Source organism: Oncorhynchus gorbuscha, linkage group LG07, assembly GCF_021184085.1.
Source record: "Oncorhynchus gorbuscha isolate QuinsamMale2020 ecotype Even-year linkage group LG07, OgorEven_v1.0, whole genome shotgun sequence".
NCBI classification, from domain to species: Eukaryota; Metazoa; Chordata; class Actinopteri; order Salmoniformes; family Salmonidae; genus Oncorhynchus; species Oncorhynchus gorbuscha.
In genome coordinates, this window is record NC_060179.1 from 21,943,193 (window position 1) to 21,957,487 (window position 14,295).

Consider the following 14,295-nt stretch of genomic DNA (forward strand, 5'->3'; position numbering starts at 1 on the left):
CTACTGTGCTCTGCTGTGCTGTGCTGTGGTGTATTGTAATGCACTATACTCTACTGTGCTCTGCTCTGCTGTGCTGTGCTGTGGTGTATTGTAATGCACTGTACTCTACTGTGCTCTGCTGTGCTGTGCTGTGCTGTGCTGCTCTGTGATGTCCAAACTTGTGAAACATGAAGAGAATGACATTCATATCCATAATGATGCATTTCTGTGTAGTACAGATCAGAGACCCATGATGTAATTATATAACCGTATTACATTACCGGGTGTAAATCCACTTCACTTACTGTACTGTATTTCAATAACCAAAACATATGTTTTTAAACTCAAGGTGACATGTCATAGCTGACAACCCATGTTTTCTGCAGACATCTTTGAATCTTAATTTGGAGGCAATATTTTTGGAAAACGTGGTCGCATAAAAACCTGAGGGAGATTTTAACGTTTTTCTGTTGCATCGGCACAGTTCTTCCACTTATATTCATTTTTTGTGCATAGAGTTGTATGGTTTGTTCAACTTTGAAATCAATGCTTTTTGTTTGGCCTACATTTTAAAGTGAAAAAACAACGCCTAATTCCGTTTCCGTGGAATTGCCCACAACACACCCACTAGGACACACCTTTGCTTGGCAAAATAAATAACCATACATGTACCCATATTGTTCTTTGGGGATATTATTTTGCTTTTGTTTGGTCAGTAAAGCCCAAGTCCTAGAAATCATGCAATACTTTTGACCTTTTTACAGCACCATCGGCACGATGCTCTCAAGTGGACACAGAAAGCAAATAAGTAATGTTGAAAGTCAAATGTATGTTTCATAACACATGATTGGCTATACAGAGAATATCTCTTGGGATACTGAAATTATATTTTGCTCCAGGAAATGTGTACTTCAGATTTTAAACTGCCTGGTTATGAGGGACATCAAGGGGTGAGGGATGGAGAGTCAAGCATACCATATAAAGTACATGTGAAATACAAGACATGTTATACTATCACATATCTTTAATGTAAAGTTAGGATCTTGAGTGATGGTCATTAATATAAAACTACTGATCTTATTTATCTTACTAATGACTTGAGAGATAAGCAATTTAGACTTTCACAGTAAATCATACATTGGTGTCAATCAACTTTCTGGGTTTTTCAGTATTAATAATCAGAACTGGCCTGAAGATTTATGAATAGTTGTCGTTTCAATATTGACGGTTCATTTCTGGCAGTATTGTTTATTCAGAGTGAGTGTTTTCTGTTCGGTGAGTTTTTGGCCGAGAGAAAATTCTCGAAGTCCCTGGCATAGTCTGTGTCTACACTGAATAACATTGATGTTGACATTAAAATAATACCAAGTGCCGATGAATATATATCCAAACATATTAAAAAGACCCCAAAATGTTCCTAAATGTTTATATCAGAGCTAAACATTAATGTTAGGCGTAAATATGTCAGTTCATTGATGCTGGTGAAATTAATGGGAGGCAGAGAGGACAGAAACCTCCGGCGGGAACAGTGTGCGCAGACATCCAAGTTCGCCTCTCTCACCGGCCCCCTCCAAAATGGTTCCGTTTTCACAGGTAACTCAATCTGTTATTTAACTGGGCTCTGTTTACACTAGAACTGCCAAACTTAAAAATGTCTGAAGTTCAGGAATGAGACAGAACTAACTCTAGTGAGCCTTGTTGCTAAAAAAAAAAACAGACTAAAACTAGCTGCACTCTGCCTGCAATTCCCACTCCCCCACCCCACATCACTTTTACCATCACCCTGCCATGTCCACCTTTCCACCCTCAGGGATTTAACTCTTTAAGAAACAACTGACTGGTAATCGGATGATACTACCATTGTACATTATGGTAGTCAGTTTAGATACAATTGTGTGCCAAACTGTGTCTGTAAATTGAGAATCCTTGCATTCTTTCAGTGCAAAATTAATACTATCTTTGACTTATCAGAAGCCCAGTATCCAGGATTGAGGGAACAGGGTCCTGAGTTTTAGTAACTAACTACAGTTTGATTCACGGTACTCTTAGTCTTAGCTCAATACCAACACACCCATGGTGATTGTGGAAGAGTCTGGGGGATATTTCATGACCCCAAGACAAACTACCAGTAACTCCCAATCACTGCTGGTTGTGATACAGCCTGGAGTCAAACCAGGGTCTGTAGTGACGCTTCTAGCACTGAGATGCAGTGCCTTAGACCTCGGTGTCACTCGGGAGCCCAGATGCCTTGCAAGAACTACCATCTGTCTCCTAGTTGAGTGACTTCTATGACTAACTCTTTCTGGAAGCTATTCCAATAGCCAGTTAAACAGATATGAGTCATCATTGAGATGATGCGAGACCAGAATCAGAGAGACGGGAAGTTCATTACAGGGTTATTAATGGAAGAATCCATAGGCATTGTTGCATAAGGTTATTATTGATGAGTACATCAACCAGCTACCACTAACTCAGTAGAAAAAAATGAAACACTAATACTGAAATCACTTTACCACAAAGACATCAGATACTTCGACAACAACAGGTTGTGCTTCCAGAATATTCAATTGTGTTAATTTCTGTAACAGTCAGAACTGTGGTAAAAGACAGAAAGCTTAAATACAAATGTTTGTTTTGTCTGCAAGTGGGAGCTTTGGGACCAAAGGCTTGGCACATCTTTCAGTGTGACCGTTGCTTCCACAGGTCTGTATTGTTAAGCGTTGGCGTCTGCTAGCTCGTCAATTTGCACATCGGTCCAACAAACAAACGAGCAATGCAGCTGCCAGTGTGAGCAGCGTTAGCCCCCTCACAGCCTGGCTCAATGGAGTGACTACCTTGTGTGGCAAAGGTAAACCCTGAAACAATAATAACCTGTTGATTCTTTATTTAGACAAGGTATATGGGCCTAAGCCTAAACTAAGTACCCTCCAGCCAAAGTTACATTTCTGAGCTGTATAAATGATGTCCGCAATCAATCATGGGCCCTGTATTCAGGAGTCTTGGCTGTGTTAAATACAGTATAGTAAGAACGTGGGAGGTGTATTTCAGTAACCTCAATCACCTAAGTAATCGATGGGCTTATTCAGAAGGCTTTCTAATTATACTATCACTGTCAGATTAACAAACCTACTAAACTGGAAAGAATCTTATTCTTACCCCATTATTTTATACACAATGTCAATCCTATAATTAACTTGAGATAGAATTGAAAGGTAAAACAAAAACACATCTTTAGCTCTTGAAACCAGACACTGTGAGGTGTGATATAGAACTGGCTTGTTTCTAGTAGTCTGCCTGTGATTGCTTAAGTGGATGGGTGGGAGGGGCTCTGGGTTCTGTGTGGTTGGGGGAGTTCGCACAAAAGGTCCATTCAGGTGGCTGAGTGTATTTCAGTGGCACTGCTGTCAGATTATAGACAGGAAACAGTTAAGATAAAACTGTATGAATAGTCTGACTATAAAGCCAAAGGGGGAAGAGAGAGAGAGTGAGAGAGTGTGAGAGAGAGTACTTTAACCATTTGTACATTGTTACAAAACTGTATATATATATATATATATATATATATATATATATATATATATATATATATATATATATATATATATATATATATATATATATATATATATTATGACATTTGTAATGTCTTTATTGTTTTGAAACTTCTGTATGTGTAATGTTTACTGTTAATTTTTATTGTTTATTTAACTTTTGTATAGTATCTACCTCACTAGCTTTGGCAATGTTAACATATGTTTCCCATGAACCACTAACCACCAATGGAGCCCTTTGAATTGACAAATTGAATTGAGAGAGAGAGAGAGAGAGAGAGAGAGAGAGAGAGAGAGAGAGAGAGAGAGAGAGAGAGAGAGAGAGAGAGAGAGAGAGAGAGACTACAGAGTGATAAATCCCCAATAATGGCGTAAACTTAAATAAAACTTTATCCAACTGACCAGGAATGGAAAAATAATCACAAATTCATACCCCAAAATGTTTTGATATATATCTCACTAGGTATTTGACTCCATGTCCAGACAAATGTTTGCTTCTGCTGGGGACATAATGTACAATGCCTTCAGAAATTGTTCATACCACTTGACTTATTCCAAGTATGGAATAAGTCAAGTTAGAGCCTGAATTCAAAATGAATTAAATAGATTTTTTTCTCACCCATCTACACACAATACCCCGTAATAACAAAGTGAAAATATGTTTTAGAAATGTTTGCAAATATATTGAAAATTAAATACAGATAGATAGATCTCATTCACATAAGTATTCACAACCCTGAGTCAATACATGTTAGAACCACCTTACAGTTGTGACTCTTTCTGGGTAAGTGTGTAAGAGTTTTCCAACAGCTGGACAATACAATATTTTTTACCTAGGCAAGTTAGTTAACAACAAATTCTTATTTACAATGACAGCCTACCAGGGAAGAGTGGGTTAACTGCCTTGTTCATGGGCAGAACAACAGCATTTTACCTTATCAGCTCAGGGATTCGATCCAGCAACCTTCCGGTTACTGGCCCAATGCTCTACCCACTAGGCTATCTGCCACCCCTATATTATCACATTATTATTTTCAAAATTCTTAATGTTCTGTCAAATTGGTTGTTAATCATTATCATAGATTATCAAGCAGATTTAAGTCACAACTGTAACTTGGCCACTCAGGAACCTTCACAGTCTTCTTGGTAAGCAACTCCATTTTATATTTGGCCTTGTGTTTTAACTCCCCAGTCTGTAACAATTAAAAGCATAACTATAACATGATGCAGCTACCTCTATAATTCAAAATATGCAGAGTGGTACTCAGTAATGTGTTGTATTGATTTGCCCCAAACAATACAATATGTATTCAGGACAGAAAGTCAGTATTACTTTAGTGCCTTGTTGCAAACAGGATGCATGTTTTGGAATATTTTTATTCTGTCAATAATGTTAGTATTGTGGAGTAAACTGCAATGTTGTTGATCCATCCTCCGTTTTGTCATATCACAGACCATTAAACTATGTAATTGTTTTTAAAGTCACCATTGGCCTCATTTTGAAATCCCTGAGCGGTTTCCTTCCTCTATGGCAACTGAGTTAGGAAGGACACCTGTATCTTTGTAGTGACTGGGTGTATTGATACACCATCCAAAGTGTAATTAATAACTTCACCATGCTCAAATTGATATTCAATGCATCTACCATTAGGTGCCCTTCTTTGCGAGGCATTGGAAAACCTCCCTGGTCTTTGTGGTTGAATCTGTGTTTGAAATTCACTGCTCAGCTGAGGGACCTTACAGGGACCTTACCTTACTTGCTTTGGAAATGTTAACATGTGTTGTCCATGCCAATACAACCCTTAAATTGAATTGAGAGAGAGAGAGAGAGAGAGAGTAAGAGAGAGTAAGAGAGAGAGAGAGAGAGAGAGGGAGAGAGAGAGAGAGAGAGAGAGAGAGAGAGAGAGAGAGAGAGAGAGAGAGAGAGAGAGAGAGAGAGAGAGAGAGAGAGAGAGAGAGAGAGAGAGAGAGAGGGAGAGGGAGAGGGAGAGAGTAAGAGAGAGTAAGAGAGAGAGAGAGAGAGAGAGAGAGAGAGAGAGAGAGAGAGAGAGAGAGAGAGAGAGAGAGAGAGAGAGAGAGATGTTTTACTGATAAGAAAGAGGAGAGAAAGCAATGTGTGTTTTTGGGGCGGCACACACTCAAATCCCAGCCTCATTTAAATTCTCATCTTCTCAGACTAATCAAGGGGAGATGCTGGGTAACTCAGCACAAATGGCAGCCACCATGATAATTTAGCAGAGCCAATGAGGCTTCCAAAAGTACCAGTAACTGTTGTTTTCAAGGGCAGAGAAGAGGCATGCGTGGCAAGACTCAGGACTAAGGGACAGCTTAAAGTTATCTGGAAAGCCTTGCGGCACACCATGTACAAACACTGGTCCCTTCCTCTCCAGCCATGCACAGCTTCATTTATCCATTTAGCTCATTCACCAGCACAGCTCTCTATAAACTTTATAGTCTCTGTATACATCCTGGGGACCCATGCAAAAAAAAGTGTTTTTCCAAAGAGAAAACCGCATAAAAAGCTTTAATAAAAGCTAAACAAAATTGGTTGATGGTCACCAGTGCGCTGTGAGGGGAACTTGAGGGGGCAGTAGGCTATGACTGGAACATGAAATAGCACTCAGGTATAATGTCTTCTTTTGTTTACACATTAGTCTGACTGGTTGAGATGTATAGTTAGAAACAGCTATCACTCTACTTGGTCTAAAAGCTCATGGATTCTTATGTCCTATCATTTGTTAAGAAGGCAAATACCGTCACTCTTATTTCAAGTGAGACAGATCAGATACCAACTATCCTCCAAGAAGCTGTTTCATCAGGTGATAGGAAGACCACCGTCTCAAATAAAGCATCTATTCGTCACATGCTTTGCAAACAACAGGTGTGGACTAACAGGGAAATGCTTAGGGGCACTTCCCAACTATGCAGAGAGAAAGAAAATAGTGAAATAATAGAAAAGTAAAACACATAATAATTGCAGTAATAATAATACATAATGAGTAATGATAACATGGCAATATACAAGGGCTACCAGTACTGAGTCTATGTGCAGGGGTACGAGGAAATTGAGGTAGATATGTACAGTACATACCATGATTTCGGGAAGTATTCAGACCCCTTGACATTTCAACATTTTATAACGTTACAGCCTTATTCTAAAATTAATTAAATAGTTTTTTTACCCCTCATCAATCTACACACAATACCCCATAATAACAAAGCAAAGACAGGTTTTTAGACATACAAAACAACTGAAATATAACATTTACATAAGTATTCAGACACTTTACTCAGTACTTTGTTGAAGCACCTTTGGCAGCGATAACAGAGTCTTCTTGGGTATGACGCTACAAGCTTGGCACACCTGTATTTGGGGAGTTTCTTCCATTTGTCTCTGCAGATCCTCTTAAGGAGAGACCAGCTATTTTCAGGTCTCTCCAGAGATGTTTGATCAGGTTCAAATCCGGGCTCTGGCTGGGCCACTCAAGATCATTCAGAGACTTGTCCCGAAGCCACTTTAGCACACATCTTTAGCTCTTATAACCAGACATTGTCAGGTGTGATATACAACTGGCTTGTTTCTTGTAGTCTGTCTGTGATTGCTTAAGTGTGTGTGTGTGGGGGGGGGGGGGGGGGGCGCTCTGGGTTCTGTGTGGTTGGGGGGAGTTCGCACAAAAGATCCATTCAGGTGGCTGAGTGTATTTCAGTGGCACTGCTGTCAGATTATAGACAGGAAACAGTTAGATAAAACTGTATGAATAGTCTGACTATAAAGCCAAACGAAAGGGAGATCGAGAGAGAGGGAGACAGAGAGTGAGAGAGAGAGACAGAGAGTGAGAGAGAGAGACAGAGAGTGAGAGATCTCCAGGGAACTACAGAGTGATAAAACCCCATCTTATTTTAACAATGGGCCATAAACTGTTTTACTGATAATGGCATCAACTGCTTTAGAGGCACTTTAACTTAGATTAAAATTCAACCAACTGACCAGAAATGGAATAATAATCACACATGTATACCCCCCCAAAAATTGAAGTATTTCTCCCTAGGTATTTGACACCAAGTCCAGACAAATGTTTGCTTCTGCTTGGACCATCATGTACGGTGCCTTCAGATATTATTAATACTCCTTGACTTATTGCACATTTTGTTGTGTTAGAGCCTGAATTCAAAATGGATTAAATAGATGTTTTTGTCACCCATCTACCCATCTACACACAATGCCCCATAATGACAAAGCAAAAAAGGGATTTATACATTTTTGCACATTTATTTAAAAAAAACAATAACATTTAAATATCACATTTACATAAGTATTCAGACTCTTTACTCAGTACTTCCTTGTATATGATGCTATAAGCTTGGCACGCCTGTATTTGGGGAGTTTCTCCCATTCTTCTATGCAGATCTTCTCAAGCTCTGTCAGGTTGGATGGGGAGTATCGCTGCACAGCTATTTTCAGGTCTCTCCAGAGATGTTCAATCAGGTTCAAGTCCGGACTCTGGCTGGGCGACTCAAGAACATTCAGAGACTTGTCCCGAAGCCACTCCTGCATTGCCTTGGTTGTGTACTTAGGGTCATTGTCCTGTTGGAAGGTGAACCAAGTCTGAGGTCTGAGCGCTCTGGAGCAGGTTTTCATAAAGGATCTCTCTGTACTTTGCTCTGTTCATCTTTCCCTCAATCCTAGTCTCCCAGTGCCTGCCGCTGAAAAACGTCACCCCAGCATGATGCTGCTAACACTGTGCTTCACCGTATGGATGGTGCCAGGTTTCCTCCAGACGGGTAGCTTGGCCTTCAGGCCAAAGAGTTTCATCAGACCAGACAATCTTGTTTCTCATGATCTGAGCGTCCTTTAGGTGCCTTTTGACAAACTCCAAGCGGGCTGTCATGTGCCTTTTACTGAGGAGTGGCTTCTATATGGCCACGCTACCATAAAGGCCTAATTGGTGTAGTGCTGCAGAGATGGTTGTCTTTCTGGAAAGTTCTCCCATCTCCACAGAGGAACTCTGGAGCTCTGTTAGAGTGATCATCGGGTTCATAGTCACCTCCCTGACCAAGGCCCTTGTCCCCCGATTTCTCAGTTTGGCTGGGCAGCCAGCTCTAGGGTGATTCTTATTGGTTCAAAACTTCTTCCATTTAAGAATGATGGAGGCCACTGTGTTCTTGGGGACCTTTAATCCTGCAGACATTTTTTGGTACCCTTCTTCAGATCTGTGCCTCGGCACAATCACATCTCAGAGATCTACGGACAATTCCTTTGATTGGTTTTTGCTTTGACATGCACTGTCAACTGTGTGACCTTATATAGACCGTTGTGTGCCTTTCCAAATTATGTCCAATCAATTGAATTTACCACAGGTGGACTCCAATGAAGTTGTAGAAACATCTTAAGGATGGTCAATGGGAAACAGGATGCACCTGAGCCCAATTCGAGTCTCATAACAACGCATCTGAATACTCATGTAAGTAAGGTATTTTTATATATATTAGCAAACATTTCTAAAAACCTGTTTTATGTGGTATTCTGTGTAGATTAACGAGTTTTAAAAAATTGAATCCATTTTAGAATAAGACTGTAACGTAACAAAATGTGGAAAAAGTCAAGGTCTGAATATTTCCCGAATGCACTGTATAACTAGGAATAAAGTAACAAGTAGTAAACAGTAGCAGCAGCGTATGTGATGAGTCAAAAAAGTTTGTGCAAAAAGGGTCAATGCAGATAGCTACTTGGTTAACTATTTAACTAACTATTTAGCAGTCTTATGGCTTGTGGGTAGAAGCTGTTCAGGGTCCTTTTGGTTCCAGAAATGGTGCATCTGTACTGCTTGCTGTGGTCTAGCAGAGACAACAATCTATGACTTGGTTGGCTGGAGTCTTTGACAGTTTTTAGGGCCTTCCTCTGACACTGCTTGGTATAGAGGTCCTGGATTGCAGGGAGCTTAGCTCAGTGATGTACTGGGTCATCCGCACTACACTCTGTATCGTTTTGCGGTCAGGTGGCAAGCAGTTGCCATACCAAGCAGTGATGCAGCCAGTCAAGATGCTCTCAATGGTGCATCTGTAGAAGTTTTTGAGGGGGAAGAAGTGTTGTCGTGCCCTCTCCACAACTGTGTTGATGTGTTTGGACCATGATAGATCCTTGGTGATGTGGACACAGAGGAACTTGAAGCTCTCGACCCGCTCCACTATAGCCCTGTTAATGTGGATGGGGCGGCCCTCAGTTTCCTGTAGTCCACGATCAGCTCCTTTGTCTTGCTGACGTTGAGGGAGAGGTTCTTGTCCTGACACCACACTGCCAGGTCTCTGACCTCCTCCCTATAAGCTGTATCATCATCATCCGTGATCAGGCCTACCACCGTTGTGTCGTCTGCAAACGTAATGATGGGATGGTGTTGGAGTCGTGCGCGGCCACGCAGGTGTGGTTTAACAGGAAGTACAGTAGGGGACTAGGTACGTACCTCTGAGGGGCCCCCGTGTATTGTTGCCTACCCTCACTCCCTGGGGACATCCCTGGATCCCTCCAGGATCCAGTTCTAGAGGAAAGTGTTGAGAGTCCCAGGGTCCTTAACTTAGTGATGAGCTTGGAGAGCACTATGGTGTTGAATGCTGAGCTGTAGTCAATTAACAGCATTCTCACATATGTGTTCCTTTTGTCAAAGTGGAAAGGGCAGTGCAGTGTGGAGTGCAATAGCGAATGCGTCATCTGTGGATCTGTCTCCCCCTCCCTCTCTCTCTCTGTTTCTCTCTCCCTCTTCCTTAAACTGGACTTTGAAAAACACCTTTCAAAATGAGTCATCCAATGTAATCATACTCTACATGAACAGAATTAACCAAATCTGGTTTAGGGCTTCCTTCCAAAATGCCAGAAATGACCCTAATGGTGCCACTTTAAAATAAATCATAATTTTCACCATCTGATAGGGTTAAGTGCCTTGCCCAAGGGCACATCTACAGATCTTTCACCAAGGCATCACTTGAATTTGAACCAGCAACCTTCCGAATACTGGCCAAAGGCTCTCAACTGCTAGGATACCTGCCTCCCCGTTTCTACTAGGAAAGACCCAACCACGGCTGCCTGAGAACACTCCATGTTTCAAAGAGTCATAGAAGATTTTGAAAAACATTAAGGAGCAATATTGAAAAAACAAAAAACTAAGTAATCATACCATATTTTGAAAACTTTATAGAAAATCCCACTGTCAGACACAATCCATCAAAGTCACATCTAATATCATCTCTAAAACAGCAAATATTTCATTATCTGAGCATAAAACCTGTTTTACACAAGCCACATAAGCAGCTGCTTAGGGCCCTGTGGACAATAGGGGCCCCCAACCAGGAAGTCAGTTGGGGTATTATCTTACTGTTAGTAGAATACACAACATGCTACCTTAACTATTTCAAACTGTGGTAATGCATCAGCACTTGTCCAATTGATATGTCAGTCAATTCTTCCATGTCAGCTAACATTTTATAGATTGCTGAGTGACTCTCACTCAGATATCACATGAACATGGCATAAGTCATGGTAAAATGTGTAGAATTTTTTTTATCTCCGTCGTGTTTAAAATGATGGTGACACTTGCAAAAAATGTAGAGATCTACATTTTCACCATCTGGCCAATGGTGAGTCATGAGGATGGGTCGTTGTTAATTGACCGAACTCCTCCAAAACAAGAGATATCAATCAGCACTGGCATTGGTCGCCCAGCTTCGATAGGTCTGTATAAACAAGCCTTCCAGATAAACCATGAGTCATAGAACAGACATGTCGCTGGACAATCACATTACCAGGGGACTCTGAAACTCTGACTGCTCGTCCTCCCATTGAGCGTGGGCGTGTCGTAAAAGAGACTGCACAGAGTCAGATAAAAGGACTGAAAAGGGAGGAATAATAAGAAGCAGGAGAGAGGATGATTAATATAACATCTTTCAAAGTTGGAAGTTAATCTGCTTTGAGAGGTGCTGATAGTCTCCCACACAAATCTTTATCACTGCCAAACTGAAGGAATGTGTTGGTGGCATACACTATTTTCTTTTACGAGGCAAGTCAGTTAAGAGCAAATTCTTATTTTCTATGAAGGCCTAGGAATAGTGGGGTAACTGCCTTGTACAGGGGCAGATTTATACCTTGTCAGATTGGGGATTTGATCTTGCAAACTTTCGGTTACTAGTCCAACGCTCTTACCACTAGGCTACGCTGCCACCCCAATGAAGACTCTCCTATGAGGTGATGCCATTGAGAACAAAACGTGTAATGGTTCATGCTTTATTTGTTGCACATTTTGTACTGTATTTGATAGACTCAGTCCATCCATGTCCAGCTAAACACACTTCCATTATTTCATGTATAACAGATATTGGGGGTTTCAATGGTCAAAAGTGACATGACCTCAGCAAGTTGCTCATTTCACATTAGTTTGCACTGCTTTGAAAACGAATACCTGGTTATATAATAATAATGTCCTTAGCTGCCGTAGTTTGCCAACCCTACAGTCTTTAGTATAGAAATACACAATGTTGATGCTGATAAAACATCTTAAATGATATCACATATTTTCTTCAAATCTGAGACTGATTCCCTAGGCAGTGTACCCCTGGTAAGGTTCATCCAAACATTGTGACCAATCATTTACAGTAGCAGGCATCTGTTCCAATATCTCACCAATCTGATCCTTAGAAATGTAATTAGTTTATATTCATTTTTAACACCCATCCTTAACATCACATCAATTGTGTTATAAAACCTACACAGCCTTTGGCAAGTGATTTGAGGCATCAAAACATACATTTGCTCGCTCACTTTGGTTTCGTTTGTAAAGCAAGATTAGTCCCCATACTGCGAGATCGTGAGCAATTATTGTGTAGTGAGAATATTCCGAATACAAATCTGAATATTCTGACGATAGGAAGTGAAACACAGCCAAGGACAACCTGACCACAGTGTCCTGCTAAACAATATAATGAATGATGTTCTATGGTCCTGCTGGACACCCCATCCACATAGTTTAATTTAGCAAAGCAAATAGGGTTAAACGTTGAAGATAATCACAGCGTCAGACACAATCCATCAAAGTCACATCTAATATAATCTCTAAAACACAAATATTTCATTATCTGAGCATAAATCCTTTACAAAACTTCTAAAACGTGTTTTATGCTTAGATGCTACCTCTGAAGTTATTAGAAAATAACGTATTTTCACAATGGCTTCTTAACAACCCATTTGGCTTCCAACACGATATTCCCGAAATGCAAAACAGTCCATTTCATTTATTTTAATTAATCTAAACAAAAACACAGTTTTAGTCGCATATTTGCATTACTTCAAATTAGTTCATATTGGCACTTTTTATCGAGTGATCAATAATTAAGCCATTTTTATTTCTTGCATCAAATTTCGTTGAGTTATTGTTTTGTTAGTTGTTGCAATGTTGCATAACTGGGTCTGATGAAGGATACATTGTTAGCTCAGTAATAATATTAATAATAGTAATGAATAATAATTATTAGCGTTATTATATGGATGTGCATATATTATTATTATTGCTTGTTTTATTTTCTAAGTGTTTATGCTATTATCAAATGTAGCCAGTGGACTGATTTAGAACGTTTCCAATTCAATATGGTAAGTTCCAAAAAAACAAACCAATAACCTTTCAAAATACTTCAGTAATATGTCTAGATTATTGCACATATTTCTTGGATTTTCAATTATCGATGTAGCTGCAATTTTAGCAACACGCTTCATAAAATCCGCTTACCTGCAGCGAGACAAACTGGCAGCAGCAGCCTGAAGATCAGTCCGCACACCACCTGGGAAGCCATTCCTTAAGATGTATAAAATATAAACAGGCAGCTAGCTGTCTTATTGTGATACGCTGCTATCTGGCATTGGGGAATCTTAATGCACCCGTCCAGCTCTCTCCAAAGTCCAGGTGAGAGGGCATTGTCCCGTTGGTGTCTCCAACATCCTTTTTAGAAGTCCAAGTCCAAAACAGCGCTTTTGATAAGTCATAGCCAACAGCGGAGAAAAGTTTAGGCACAGCTGCTTCCTCTGCCCTTAGTTTCGACACCCCATATCCAAGACCCTAAACATCTGGGCCAGTTGGATAACAAACGTTACACGGAGTTTCACATCATTTCTAACAGGGGGAAAATGTGGTTGTAAACAACGATGTTGCAGTTTATCCACACTAGGCTACCTGTTGATAACGGTTGGACCACGCTTAGAGTAAATAAATACTTCACCGTGCTTAAAACAGAAAACAATTATGAAATACGGTCAGCAAGTTGCAAATTCATCATCTCCGTCTTCGATAGTTAACGGAGTTAGTCAAGCGTCCTGTTTCTTAATTCTCCATTAGTTTTGTAAGAGAAGACACTTGGAAATGCGTAAAAGCGTGACTATAATTTCTTTCGGAGTAGCCTCAACAGACATCGCGCACGACCCAGCCCAGCACAGCTCTATGCTTTACCTCATATGATTACACTTTTCTCCTCCTCAATGAAAACTTCACAAGACCACCCTGTAACTGACAAATGACTCCACCATTCAGAAGTCAGGCAAGAATTAGGGAAGGATGTCTAGTCCCCAATGAGGAGGAGCGGGAGGCAGACGCAGGGCAGGGCTGTGAGCGTGTAGCCTAGCCTAACATGTTGCTCGCCCCTCCTCTGAGAGAGCCGCAGGCGTGGCTACCGCATTCCAAGCCCTCCTCTGGGTCAGGTAACTCCAACCCTCACAGATTCCAAGCTGGGCCGATTT

The 14,295-nt window shown here is 40.6% G+C and overlaps 1 protein-coding gene across 1 annotated transcript in view; it reads right to left on the minus strand.

Moving 5' to 3' along the window:
• LOC124039626 (piezo-type mechanosensitive ion channel component 2-like) overlaps window positions 1-14,000 on the minus strand; it is a 167,699-nt gene extending 153,699 nt beyond the window's left edge. The window contains exon 1 of the mRNA XM_046355800.1: window positions 13,295-14,000. Within this exon, the coding sequence (XP_046211756.1) occupies window positions 13,295-13,358 (64 nt within the window). The 5' untranslated portion in view covers window positions 13,359-14,000. The remainder of the gene's footprint in view (window positions 1-13,294) is intronic.
• Between the last annotated feature and the right edge of the window lie 295 nt (window positions 14,001-14,295).